A 15,480-nucleotide genomic window follows, 5' to 3' on the forward strand; every position below is an offset into this window, starting at 1 on the left:
AAGGCAAACCTACATTTCTAGCATTTGTAGACATAGAGAAAGCTTTTGAAAATGTTGACTGGAATACTCTCTTTCAAATTCTAAAGGTGGCGGGGGTAAGAAACAGGGAGCGAAAGGTTATTTACAATTTGTACAGAAACCAGATGGCATGAGTCGAGGGGCATGAAAGGAAAGCAGTGGTTGGGAAGGGAGTGAGACAGGGTTGTAGCCTCTCCCAGATGTTATTCAATCTGTATATTGAGCAAGCAGTAAAGGAAACAAAAGAAAAATTCGGAGTAGATATTAAAATCCATGGAGAAGAAATAAAAACTTTGAGGTTCGCCGATGACATTGTAATTCTGTCAGAGACAGCAAAGGACTTGGAAGAGCAGTTGAATGGAATGGACAGTGTCTTGATAGGAGGATGTAAGATGAACATCAACAAAAGCAAAACGAGGATAACGGAATGTAGTCGAATTAAATCGGGTGATACTGAGGGAATTAGATTAGGAAATGAAACACTTAAAGTAGTAAAGGAGTTTTGCTATATGGGGAGCAAAATAACTGATGATGGTCTAAGTAGAGAGGATATAAAATGTAGACTGGCAATGGCAAGGAAAGCGTTTCTGAAGAAGAGAAATTTGTTAACATCGAGCATGGATTTAAGTGTCAGGAAGTCGTTTCTGAAAATATTTGTATGGAGTGTAGTCATGTATGGAAGTGAAACATGGACGATAAATAGTTTGGACAAGAAGAGAATAGAAGCTTTTGAAATGTGGTGCTACAGAAGGATGCTGAAGATTAGATGGGTAGACCACATAACTAATGAGGAGGTATTGAATAGGATTGGGGAGAAGAGGAGTTTGTGGCACAAGTTGACGAGAAGAAGGGACCGGTTAGTAGGACATGTTCTAAAGCATCAAGGGATCACAAATTTACTTTTGGTGGGCAGCGTGGAGTGTAAAAATCAGAGGGAGACCAAGAGATGAATACACTAAGCAGATTCAGAACGATGTAGGTTGCAGTAGTTACTGGGAGATGAAGAAGCTTGCACAGGATAGAGTAGCATGGAGAGCTGCATCAAACCAGTCTCAGGACTGAAGTCAACAACAATTTGCAACTCGTCATCTCAAGAAAATAAGAATTACTTTTCAGTATACTGGAAAGTTAATTATGGAGTACTTCATTGCCCTCTGTTGGGCCTTTGGTTATTCTCACTTTTTTTAAATGATTTACATACGACTTGAAAGCAGCAGAACCATTGTCGTTCGCACAGTCTTCTTGAAAAGTGTAAAGATATTGCAAACGTACCCTTGTTTATATGTGTGTGTGGGAGGCGAGGGGGGGGGGGGGGGGTGCTATCTCCTCACCCTGCTGGTGAGGTTGGGTCAACAATATACTAGGCGAATGCATCACTGTAAATGAAGCAAAGAATATATTAGGCATGTGTCCCTAGAACAGAAAGGCAAATAAGGTGTGGCTGAGTACAACCTGAATGAAGAACATACAATTGAGTTTGAAAGCACAAAGTTACTGTGCCAAGGCAGGACTTACTGGGATGGCAAAATAAAAGAATCAATAAACATTAGGATCCATTGATCAACACAGACTAGGGTTATTAACTCAGTTTGGCGTGGGATCCTGTATAAGCATCTATCCACTCCTACTGTGTTGTGGCGATACCTGTAAGACACCGCTAGCCCACGCCTCTCGCGGTGTGCGTTTAACCCCATTTAAATGACGCGCCAAGCGCGCGCCCAGCGGCTGTACGATTAATTAAATAATCGGCATGCTAATCACAGTTGAAATCTCTGGTCCAGAGGGACGTGAAGAGGCTGTGGTCCAGAGAGAGAGTAGAGTCAGTCGAGTCTTGTTCAGTCTTAAGAGTCAGTCGAGCTAGAAAGTGTCTTGTGAAACGATCATTCTGTGGTTAATATTAGTGTGATGATTTCCTTTATATGTGTTGTGTTGTCTTCTTCGATGAGTAAAAAAAAAATATAGGTAAAATAAATTTTTGTGATGTCCGTCAATAAGTTCATTCCAGTAAAAATAGAACCACTTCCCTTCACCTTTATTCACCCTTTTTTCTTTCTTTCCTTTCAACAAAACAAAAAAACAAAAAATTACCACCCTCCTTTTTTTTAAATTCCGGACAGCGCATGGTGGATCATGCGCAGACTGAAAGCAGCCTCCTACTCTGGCCCAACCTCACACGACCTTGGCACCTATACCAAGAGGAAATGGTATTTTCACCTCTTGCATAACATCTGCAATATCTCGAGTCGGCAAGACACTTGTTAAAATGTTGTGGTTTTTAATATTCAACTGAAAAAAAAAAAGGTTTTCTGCCATCTGGCTTAAAAACAATGAGCTTGTCATCAACATGACTCATTGAAGAAATACAGTTAAGTCTTTAAACTAATTTGTTGGGATATTTCACAACTTTGCTAAGAAGACTGTGTAGAAAATAAAATTCTAATGTGGAGTACTAATCTGGTGCCCTCCTGGCTTGGGTAGAGCCATCTTTTCATAACAGAAAGCAGAGGAGTCACAACAATAACCAGCAAAGGAATGAGACCAACTCACAGTGAGAAAAAAATAAATGTGAAGTCTCAAAAAAAATTCTGTAATGTGGTCACTCCTCTTCTGAACCTAAAGAAATAACCACCAATTCCTTTAAAGTACTGTTCCAAAACTAATTTTAGCTGATGACAACTATATTAATCAATGGCCCAAACTGAACCAAATCAAACCCAATATATATTACAGCTGAGTGGGTCTACAAGTGGGTCAGTAAATGGGAAATCAACCAAGAGTCTTGTTATCAATATACAGGGTGTTTCAAAAATAACCGGTATATTTGAAACGGCAATACAAACTAAACGAGCAGCGATAGAAATACACCGTTTGTTGCAATATGCTTAGGACAACAGTACATTTTCAGGCAGACAAACTTTCAAAATTACAGTAGTTACAATTGTCAACAACAGATGGCGCTGCTGTCTGGGAAACTCTATAGTACGATATTTTCCACATATCCACCATGCGTAGCAATAATATGGCGTAGTCTCTGAATGAAATTACCTGAAACCTTTGACAACGTGTCTGGCGGAATGGCTTCACATGCAGATGAGATGTGCTGCTTCAGCTGTTCAATTGTTTCTGCATTCTGGAGGTACACCTGGTCTTTCAAGTGTCCCCACAGAAAGAAGTCACAGGGGTTCATGTCTGGCGAATAGGGAGGCCAATCCACGCCGCCTCCTGTATGTTTCGGATAGCCCAAAGCAATCACATGATCATCGAAATATTCATTCAGGAAATTAAAGACGTCGGCCGTGCGATGTGGCCGGGCACCATCTTGCATAAACCATGAGGTGTTTGCAGTGTCTTCTAAGGCAGTTTGTACCGTCACAAATTCACGAAGAATGTCCAGATAGCGTGATGCAGTAATCGTTTCGGATCTGAAAAATGGGCCAATGATTCCTTTGGAAGAAATGGCGGCCCAGACCAGTACTTTTTGAGGATGCAGGGACGATGGGACTGCAACATGGGGCTTTTCGGTTCCCCATATGCGCCAGTTCTGTTTATTGACGAAGCCGTCCAGGTAAAAATAAGCTTCGTCAGTAAACCAAATGCTGCCCACATGCATATCGCCGTCATCAGTCCTGTGGACTATATATCGTTAGCGAATGTCTCTCGTGCAGCAATGGTAGCGGCGCTGAGGGGTTGCCGCGTTTGAATTTTGTATGGATAGAGGTGTAAACTCTGGTGCATGAGACGATACGTGGACGTTGGTGTCATTTGGACCGCAGCCGCAACATGGCGAACGGAAACCCGAGGCCGCTGTTGGATCACCTGCTGCACTAGGTGCGCGTTGCCCTCTGTGGTTGCCGTACGCAGTCGCCCTACCTTTCCAGCACGTTCATCCGTCACGTTCCCAGTCTGTTGAAATTTTTCAAACAGATCCTTTATTGTATCGTTTTTCGGTCCTTTGGTTACATTAAACCTCCATTGAAAACTTCGTCTTGTTGCAACAACACTGTGTTCTAGGCGGTGGAATTCCAACACCAGAAAAATCCTCTGTTCTAAGGAATAAACCATGTTGTCCACAGCACACTTGCACGTTGTGAACAGCACACGCTTACAGCAGAAAGACGACGTACAGAATGGCGCACCCACAGACTACGTTGTCTTCTATATCTTTCACATCACTTGCAGCGCCATCTGTTGTTGGAAATTGTAACTACTGTAATTTCGAAAGTTTGTCCGCCTGCAAATGTACTGTTGTCCCAAGCATATTGCAACAAACGGTGTATTTCTATCGCTGCTCGTTTAGTTTTTATTGAAGTTTCAAATATACCGGTCATTTTTGAAACACCCTGTACCAAATTTGGATATTTTTTTGTATATTTGTAGTAGCAGTGTTTGCATGAAATATCACACATTAAAAATATTTTGACCATTCATTACATTACTAATAAATTTTTAAAACTTCCAAATTATGCAATGGTTGTTGCACTGAACCGCCAAATCTTCAAGACTGTACGATTTACAGACCTAAACTTTGTAAAATTTTATACAGTTTCTAGTAAGCTTTAAAAGTAGTTGCTATTTTATGATGCAATGGTGAATTTAAAATGTATGTTAGTCAAGTTCATGCCAAATATCATGGCGCTATGCTATTCCAGTGGGAACATGTTAAAATAAATTTTATTTTGCTGATAAGTGCAACATCTTGTGCATAGTCTGTAGTCCTTTGAACTTATTACTAAGTTTTACTGCAATCCTTCCATGCCTAAAACTAAACAAGGAGCTTAAATCATTATTAATTTTTATTCAGTGACAGTCAATATACAGGGTGTTACAAAAAGGTCTGGCCAAACTTTCAGGAAAAATTCCTCACACACAAATAAAGAAAAGATGTTATGTGGACATGTGTCCAGAAACGCTTAATTTCCATGTTAGAGCTCATTTTATTTTCATCAGTATGTACTGTACTTCCTCGATTCACTGCCAGTTGGCCCAATTGAAGGAAGGTAATGTTGACTTCGGTGCTTGTGTTGACATGCTACTCATTGCTCTACAGTACTAGCATCAAGCACATCTGTACGTAGCATCAACAGGTTAGTGTTCATCATGAACGTGGTTTTGCATCAGTGCCATGTTTCCAAATACGGAGTTGGCAGATGCCCATTTGATGTATGGATTAGCACGGGGCAATAGCTGTGGCGCAGTACGTTTGTATCGAGACAGATTTCCAGAACGAAGGCGTCCCGACAGGAAGACGCTCGAAGCAATTGATCGGCGTCTTACGGAGCACGGAACATTCCAGCCTATGACTCGCGAATGGGGAAGACCTAGAAAGACGAGGACACCTGCAATGGACGAGGCAATTCTTCGTGCAGTTGACGATAACTCTAATGTCAGCATCAGAGAAGTTGCTGCTGTACAAGGTAACATTGACCACGTCACTGTATGGAGAGTGCTACGGGAGAACGAGTTGTTTCCATACCATGTACAGCGTGTGCAGGCAGTATCAGCAGCTGATTGGCCTCCATGGGTACACTTCTGCGAATGGTTCATCCAACAATGTGTCAATCCTCATTTCAGTGCAAATGTTCTCTTTACGAATGAGGCTTCATTCCAAAGTGATCAAATTGTAAATTTTCACAATCAACATGTGTAGGCTGACGAGAATCCGCACGCATTTGTGCAATCACGTCATCAACACAGATTTTCAGTGAGCCTTTGGGTAGGCATTGTTGGTGATGTCTTGATTGGACCCCATGTTCTTCCACCTACACTCAATGGAGCACATTATCATGATTTCATACGGGATACTCTACCTGTGCTGCTAGAACATGTGCCTTTACAAGTACGACACAACATGTGGTACATGTACGATGGAGCTCCTGCACATTTCAGTCGAAGTGTTCGTATGCTTCTCAACAACAGATTCGGTGAGCGATGGATTGGTAGAAGCAGACCAATCCCATGGCCTCCACGCTCTCCTCACCTCAACCCTCTTGACTTTCATTTATGGGGGCATTTGAAAGTTCTTGTCTACGCAACCTCGGTACCAAATGTAAAGACTCTTCGTGCTCGTATTGTGGATGGCTGTGATGCAATACGCCTTTCTTCAGGGCTGCATCAGCACATCGGGCATTCTATGCGATGGAGGATGGATGCATTCATCCTCGCTAACAGAGCACATTTTGAACATTTCCTGTAACAAAGTGTTTGAAGGGACGCTGGTAAGTACTGTTGCGGTGTGTTTCCATTCCATGATTAATGTGATTTGAAGAGAAGTAATAAAATGAGCTCTAACATGGAAAGTAAGCGTTTCTTTCTTTGTGTGTGAGGAATTTTTCCTGAAAGTTCGGCCATACCTTTTTGTAACACCCTGTATTACTTTATTAGAATCACACACTTAAAATCAGATACAGCTTTCCCATGTTACATGTGAAAATATTTTAGCATACAACATAATAACAAATCATCAATCAAGACTATGAATAATTTAGTTAATTATGCCTTCATTTTATCATTAAATTAATGTAACCAATATTATTAAACAAACAATGGGGCACCTGTTATTATTTAACAATGCTTTATTTGAGTACAATGAGCAACATTTTATTATCTTCACCAAGTAAGACATTATAGTTATCCAATGATAGTCCTATTAATTTAAGCTGATATATTGCAGTTTTCTCTTAAATAACATAACCTAGTTCTCACAAGTAATAATGTCATATTATTAATTTAACAATATGTTCATTTCCAGTATAAACCTACATCTACATCTTCCACAACTCTTCATCTGATAAACTTTACACTCTTCCATGGCAGCAATATAATTTAGTTTACAAATTACGACTTTTTTCAGAACAGCCAATTTATCCAGCTTTCCTGGTTACAGAAAAGAAAGAGCCAGTCATGATGCATAAATTAAAGGTTTACTTCTCATTTTTATCTCTGGACAGGCAAGCCATCCACAAGTTACTGTAATAGGCACAAGCAACATGTCCTGCAATTTGTTTCGAAAACATGCTACCTGCATCTGGACTCACTTGAATTTTATGAACCCCAAAATCCTTAAAATCAGAAACAATTCTTGCTTTACCTGTGGAAATGCTCATAGGAATAAATGTTTGTTACTTCTGAGTCCGCGTGACTGCTATGGCTTCATAAAATCTTTTTGCCAAACCCTTTCCCACTTGCTGCATGTTCATAATCCGTCACAAACAAAAAAGTGACTTAAGGCATGCTTAGGGCCAACTGAAGTTTGCATTAACACATGTCTGCTATGACCCATGATATAAATGTGTTGTGTTCTGTGACATCATGGAGGCGTGGAATATTTGAAATGGATCACATTTGTAGAGGGTGTATTGATGCTAAGTGGTGATGCATTCTAGTGTGTGATATTTATCTTTCTAAATTGTTTGTGATATCAGTGACTCATTGGACTCCTTGAGTGCTGTTTGCAAGAATAATATCGAAGGGGTTTGTGGCAGTTTGCTAGAGAGTTATTTTGATGTTGGTAGTTCATTCTTGGGTGCGGAATTATTGGTGCAGTGTGTTGTTTATGGTACGAGATTCACTTTATGTCTCATTTCTTGTTAGTTGTGGATAACAAATTTTATGGGTAGGTCTCTGCATGCTTGAACTGTTGACCATGATTAAATTCCTGCAGTTATTAAGTTTAACTGTTAATTACAAGTGTTACATTTGTGCAGAAGGTATGAAATTGACCAAAGATTGAGAAGTCTATACCGACCATTCGGGAGATTGTGTTAATGGCACATTTTTGCTATCAATAGATGTGTGTGTCAGCTGACTTTTGTTGGCAAGTACATTTTTATGATTTCATTGTAGTAAATACGATACAGTGTGTGTGTGGCGGGCGGGGTGGGGGTTAAGTGTGTGTTTCTTGCATATTGAATATAGTGTTAATGCCATTTTCTTATGTATTTTTGAGTTAGGATGTTAGTTACTAGTAATTACATTGGAATGTGATTGGCAGGTATTGTGGAATTTGTTTTACCTGCATTAGTGATGTTAGGCTTTCTGGTACCTTGGACTTTGTTTTAGCTATGTACGTCAAGTGAAATATTAGCTACTGGAATTATTGATTTTTGTGTAGTTTTTGTGGAATCATGGATTTTATTTAGCTTCATAGGTCAAGTGCAATTTAGGATACCAGGTTTTAAAACTATGTGTGGGTTCACGGTATTGTGGACTTCATTTCAGCTAGAAAGGTCTTGTGTGAAATATCCGATAAGAGTTTCTGCTTCATTTTTGGATTAGTATTTGTTTTAGTATGTCTCCAGTGTTATGATTGTCTTATACTTACTATGTCCCTGCTCAAAACTCCCTATTCCATCCAGCTGTCTTGAGTTTCATATTCTGCAATTAGAGTTTTTTTTTTAAATTATTTGTATTTGTTCATGTGTGTAGTGAGTGCCATCATGGTTGCCATAGTGAAACCGAGTGTCCACGCGCTTGATGACGCAGTGGGTCAAAGCCACAGTCTTTGATTTTGCCCATATTTCCTTTTCCCCATTTAAACAATTGGGAGGAGGTTAACATTGCATTTCCACAACTGATTATTATGAATGTTTAAGAAAACAACCTCAACTGTTATCTTAGGTGCATTTATTTAACTGGCAACAAAGTGGCAAAAATGTGCCAGTGCCATGATTTGAAGTGTTTAACAACCCACCAAAAAAGTGAAAGGCACATGTTGGAATATACACTTCCTGGGTGGCACTTGTCACATTCCAACGTGTGCTTTTATTGCCCTATTAAGCATTTCAAATTATCACAACAGCAGTTTTCTGCCAAATCCCCTGAGCATGCTTCATGAGTTACACATGTGTGCACCAACTTGCTCTCATTTGCCACACCAGTGCTTTGCTAGTTTTTTCCTCAACATTTCATCTCCTCTGAAGTGAATTACTGTCAATGGATGTGAATTTTTTTTGTTTTGTTGTATATTTGTAATATAAATTTCCTGCTATTCTTTCAATATGCCTCATTTGGAATGCTGACAAGAAACTTGGCACACACTGACACTGAACAAATAAAAAGGAAAATAATTCAAAATTTTAAAAAATGGCAAAATTTAGAATTTTAATGAATTTTATCAAATAGCACACATTTTAATGCTTCTAATAAACTGAATAAAATGGTAGGCATTTCAGCTCTGTGTGCAAAATAGTTTGGGATATGTTCAGTTTAAGATTTCAAAATGTGGCAGAAACTGCACACTTTTAGAAAATCCACAAACTAATAATTCAGAAATATACTGTCCAAAAAAAAATCTTAATTTGGATTTTAGCTTATTTTGGAAGAAGGAAAAAATTACGAAATCCTAAATCATCATGCTTCACATTTTTTTTTTTTTTTTTTTATTGGTCAACTTCAAATGGAATGACCTGATTGGTTTACAAAAACAGTGTAGGGTCTGGTCTCACAAAGATTTGTACTATACTGTTTCAGACAAATACAGATGACCAGTTGGCACCAGAAATAAAGATCAATTGTCACAAATTACACTTAGGTAAATGTCATGTGTGATGTACCCTAGCAGCAACATGAGTAAGAAGCTAAATCAGAGACAACACAATCAGTGCGAAATGTCAGAAGAAACCTCTGCACTGAGAAAATGTGTGGAACGGGTGAGGTTTCTTTGTGCATGGTGGCAGAGTAAAGGTAAATACTGTCCATGTTGTCAAGTCATACAAAGTGCATGCAACATTGAATAAAATAGCATCAGCAGCAAAGTACAACCAAGTCACACTCTACAGGAGAGCATTTATTGCCTCCTCTGTTACCCACAGCAAGGCATCTAGTGAAGGATTAAGTCTCACTGGTTGCCAGAGGCTATTGGAGGGTGACCATGCAAAACAGTTCAAAACTGAGATGCCCCCCTAATGTGATGCACACTATTTGACACCTACACTCTTGTGTATTTTTCAAAATAAACAGGGAAACCAGTTAAGAAAGTTTTTCTTCTTGAAGTACCCATCACTTTGTGTACTACTTGAACACTAGAATACTTAACATACTCACACTCTGTTATTTTATGGAATTATCTTCAGAAGCAGTATTCAATGAGCTGAAGCTTGTAATAAGAGCACCAAGTAAAATTAATAACCCCACATTTCCAGCACATTAGCAGTGTAGTGCTACTTGTTGTTAACAACAAAACATCAGTTATACTTAATCTGTGATTTACATACCCACAATACGAGGAACAATGATAATTTCGACTTCGGATTTTTGTCTTGGCCTATGAGTTAAAGTCTATAGTCCACTGTGAAGGCCTTCAGGAAGAGGGACGGGGAAGAGATGTTAATAATAGAAACATAAAGATTTAATGTACATGCTGGATGGCGATAGGCCGGTTAACACATGAATTTTCTATTAAACTGCTAATAAATGATGTGTCAAGTAAATTGATTTCATTGTTAATGATGGAGTTGAAACATATGGGGAAATCTATTTTGGGAACACGTAGCAAAAGCCACACAAAACACTACGGAAGCTAGTCAGAAGCCACAGCACCCACGAAAATTGGCATGGACAGAAGTGCCCCTTCCACTCCATCTATCACAGGAAACATAGGAATACCGTACCACTAACTCCGCATCACTATTAGAAATAAACTCTCTTATTAACATTATGTGCGTGCTTACTTAACAGTTTTAGTATTATGAAAGCAACTCCAACAAATAAACAGTTCTTCACTTACCAACAGCCACAGTCACAAAGCACACTTGCACCAACAATGCAAACCAACTCAATAAATAAAAAAACCACATTGTTAGTACACCTATATCAATGACATTATGATACACGAGAACGAATATGCATTTCGCTTTTCACTACAACTTTCCTAAACTTATCGATTTCTCTTTGGTTATGTTTATAGTCATGTTGACAAAATACTATCTGCACCAAAGTTGTTCCACAGCTGGCAATGTTACAGTTGTACCAACATTCCATACCTAATGTTGTCTGCAGGCGCTAAGGTTCGTATGAGCAGTTGCCAGCGGGCTCGTGCGCATGCGCAGAGCTGAATTCGAGTACGAGCAGTGCCTTCCTCCCGCTTCTGGCTACTTGAAGCGTGGCTGTTTGCTGTATGAGCAGTAGCAGCAAGTAGCTAGAAGTTACCCGCAAGCTGCCAGATTTGCGCATGCGCAGAGCAAGCGCTGTTATAGGGGGAAAGGGGGGTGGGGGTCATTCTCACCGTTCCCTGCATGTATATTTCGTGATATTTGCTAATTGCTAGTCTCTCTCACAGAACAGCTCACACGTCAAATGAAAACAAAACAGATTTCTGTGGCCGGGAGCCATGAAATGAATTAATACACATTCTCATAATCATGAAAGACTCAAAATAAGCTAGTAGTTTCAATTTTATGATTTTATATTATTTTCAAGTTATTAGCAATCAACCATTAATGTCTTAATGACGCCATTTCTGTCAGTTTTGTGGAGAAATTTGCTTCTGTTATTTCTTCCACTGAGGCAGTTAGTTTATTTGAAACGGAGTTTCTTAAACTATGAGTGTCTGGGAAAAGACGGCCGGCACTTGAATAGAACGTTAGTAAAATGTTCATAGATGTGTGTAAAATCCTAAGACGCAAGGGAAACTAATTCATTCTGATAGGGGTGACAATGAAAAACTCAAACTGAAAATAAAAAGTTTAGGCACCAAACAAGGGATGCACGTGAAATAACTAAAAGCAAAAATGATCTATTGATGTGCTGGAATATAAATGGCTTAGGGGCAGAACTCTCCCCCCCCCCCCCCCCCCCCATGAATCATGGACCTTGCCATTGGTGGGGAGGCTGCGTACTTCAGCGATACAAATAGCCGTACTGTAGGTGCAACCACAATGGAGGGGTATCTGTTGAGAGGCCAGACAAACGCGTGGTTCCTGAAGAGGGGTAGCAGCCTTTTCCATAGATGCAGGGGCAACAGTCTGGAATATTATTACAAGGGAGACAGGGCAACCAAGAGTACAGGATGATGGCATCACCATCAAAGTGAATGGAAACTTGGTAAACAACGAGCTGGAAGTCGAAAACATTTTGAATAATCATTTTTAAATGTTGTAGAGAAAATAGGATCTAAATGTTAATTAGAAGAAGTAAGGCAGTTAATGGAAGAGGCCTTACCCACACCATTTGATACAATTGAAATTCCACTCACCTCTCCTTCTGAAATTAAGAAGATAATAAACTCTCTCAAGAAAAAAGCTCACAAGGAATTGATGGCATTTCTAGAAGGATAATAAAAGCTTGTTCCCAAGAAATAAGTGAGATTCTTAACCACATATGTAATAGCTCAATGAAGCAGGGTATTTTCCCAGATAGACTGAAGTATGTTGTTGTTGTTGTCTTCAGTACTGAGACTGGTTTGATGCAGCTCTCCATGCTACCCTATCCTGTGCAAGCTTCTTCATCTCCCAGTATCTACTGCAACCTACATCCTTCTGAATCTGCTTAGTGTATTCATCTCTTGGTCTCCCTCTACGATTTTTACCCTCCACGCTGCCCTCCAATGCTAAATTTGTGATCCCTTGATGCCTCAAACATGTCCTACCAACTGATCCCTTCTTCTAGTCAAGTTGCGCCACAAACTTCGCTTCTCCCCAATCCTATTCAGTACCACCTCATTAGTTATGTGATCTATCCACCTTATCTTCAGCATTCTTCTGTAGCACCACATTTTGAAAGCTTCTATTCTCTTCTTGTCCAAACCAGTTATCGTCTATGTTTCACTTCCATACATGGCTACACTCCAAACAAATACTTTCATAAACGACTTCCTGATACATAAATCTATATTCGATGTTAAGAAATTACTCTTCTTCAGAAACGCTTTCCTTGCCACTGCCAGTCTACATTTTATATCCTCTCTACTTCGACCATCATCAGTTATTTTGCTCCCCGAATAGCAATACTCCTTTACTACTTTAAGTGTCTCATTTCCTAGTCTAATTCCCTCAGCATCACCCAATTTAATTTGACTACATTCCATTATCCTCGTTTTGCTTTTGTTGATGTTCATCTTATATCCTCCTATCAAGACACTGTCCATTCCGTTCAACTGCTCTTCCAAGTCCTTTGCCGTCTCCAACAGATTTACAATGTCATCGGCGAACCTCAAAGTTTTTACTTCTTCTCCATGAATTTTAATACCTACTCCAAATTTTTCTTTTGGTTCCTTTACTGCTTAGTAAATATACAGATTGAATAACATCGGGGACAGGCTACAACCCTGTCTCACTCCTTTCCCAACGACTGCTTCCATTTCATGCTCCTCGACTCTTATGACAGCCATCTGGTTTCTGTACAAATTGTAAATAGCCTTTTGCCCCCTGTATTTTACCCCTGCCACCTTTGGAATTTGAAAGAGAGTATTCCAGTCAACATTGTCAAAAGCTTTCTCTAAGTCTACAAATGCTAGAAACTTAGGTTTGCCTTTTCTTAATCTTTCTTCTAAGATAAGTCGTAAGGTCAGTATTGCCTCACGTGTTCCAACATTTCTACGGAATCCAAACTGATCCTCCCCAAGGTCTGCATCTACCAGTTTTTCCATTCGTCTGTAAAGAATTTTCGTTAGTATTTTGCAGCTGTGACTTATTAAACTGATAGTTCGGTAATTTTCACATCTGTCAGCACCTGCTTTCTTTGGGATTGGAAGTATTATATTCTTCTTGAAGTCTGAGGGTATTTAGCCTGTCTCATACATCTTGCTCACCAGCTGGTAGAGTTTTGTCATGAATGGCTCTCCCAAGGCCATCAGTAGTTCTAATGGAATGTTGTCTACTCTGGGGGCCTTGTTTCGACTCAGGTCTTTTAGTGCTCTGTCAAACTCTTCACGAAGTATCGTATCTCCCATTTCATCTTCATCTACATCCTCTTCCATTTCCATAATATTGTCCTCAAGTACACCACCCTTGTATAAACCTTCTATATACTCCTTCCACCTTTCTGCCTTCCCTTCTTTGCTTAGAACTGAGCTCTTGATATTCATACACGTGCTTCTCTTCTCTCCAAAGGTCTTGTTAATGTTCCTGTAGGCAGCATCTATCTTACCCCTAGTGAGATAAACTTCTACATCCTTACATTTGTCCTCTAGCCATCCCTGCTTGGCCATTTTGCACTTCCTGTCGATCTCGTTTTTGAGACGTTTGTATTCATTTTTGCCTGCTTCATTTACTGCATTTTTATATTTTCTCCTTTCATCAATTAAATTCAATATTTCTTCTGTTACCCAAGGATTTCTAGCAGCCCTCATCTTTTTACCTACTTTATCCTCTGCTGCCTTCACTACTTCATCCCTCAGAGCTACCCATTCTTCTTCAACTGTGTTTCTTTCCCCCATTGCTGTCAATTGTTCCCTTATGCTCTCCTTGAAACTCTGTACAATCTCTGGTTCTTTCAGCTTATCCAGATCCCATGTCCTTAAATTCCCACCTTTTTGCAGTTTCTTCAGTTTTAACCTGCAGGTCATAACCAATAGATTGTGGTCAGAGTCCACATCTGCCCCTGGAAATGTCCTACAATTTAAAACCTGATTCCTAAATCTCTGTCTGATACCTTTTAGTATCTCTAGGATTCTTCCATGTATACAACCTTCTTTTATGATTCTTGAACCAAGTGTTAGCTATGATTAATTTATGCTCTGTGCAGAATTCTACCAGACGGCTTCCTCTTTCATTTCTTAGCCGCAATCCATAATCACCTACTATGTTTCCTTCTCTCCCTTTTCCTACTGACGAATTCCAGTCACCCATGACTATTAAATTTTCGTCTCCCTTCACTACTTGAATAATTTCTTTTATTTCATCATACATTTCATCAATTTCTTCATCATCTGCAGAGCTAGTTGGCATATAAACTTGTACTACTGTAGTAGGCATGGGCTTTGTGTCTATCTTGGCCACAATAATGCGTTCACTATGCTGTTTGTAGTAGCTTACCCACACTCCTATTTTTTATTCATTATTAAACCTACTGCTGCATTACCCCTATTTGATTTTGTATTTATAACCCTGTATTCACCTGAGCAAAAGTCTTGTTCCTCCTGCCACCAAACTTCACTAATTCCCACTATATCTAACTTTAACCTATCCGTTTCCCTTTTTAAATTTTCTAACCTACCTGCCCGATTAAGGGATCTGACATTCCACGCTCTGATCCGTAGAACACCAGTTTTCTTTCTCCTGATAACGACGTCCTCCTGAGTAGTCCCCACCCGGAGATCCGAATGGGGGATTATTTTACCTCCGGAATATTTTACCCAAGAGGATGCCATCATCATTTAATCATACAGTAAAGCTGCATGTCCTCGGGAAAAATTACGGCTGTAGTTTCCCCTTGATTTCACCCGTTCGCAGTACCAGCACAGCAAGGCCGTTTTGGTTATTATTACAAGATCAGTCAATCATCCAGACTGTTGCCCCTGCAACTACT

The 15,480-nt window shown here is 39.6% G+C and overlaps 1 protein-coding gene across 1 annotated transcript in view; it reads right to left on the reverse strand.

Moving 5' to 3' along the window:
- The window catches only part of LOC126284192 (protein TEX261), a 56,046-nt gene extending 44,913 nt beyond the window's left edge, over window positions 1-11,133 (reverse strand). The window contains exon 1 of the mRNA XM_049982951.1: window positions 10,742-11,133. Coding sequence (XP_049838908.1) covers window positions 10,742-10,811 — 70 coding nt within the window. The 5' untranslated portion in view covers window positions 10,812-11,133. The remainder of the gene's footprint in view (window positions 1-10,741) is intronic.
- Between the last annotated feature and the right edge of the window lie 4,347 nt (window positions 11,134-15,480).

This window comes from Schistocerca gregaria, chromosome 1 (genome assembly GCF_023897955.1).
Source record: "Schistocerca gregaria isolate iqSchGreg1 chromosome 1, iqSchGreg1.2, whole genome shotgun sequence".
In the NCBI taxonomy this organism is placed as follows: Eukaryota; Metazoa; Arthropoda; class Insecta; order Orthoptera; family Acrididae; genus Schistocerca; species Schistocerca gregaria.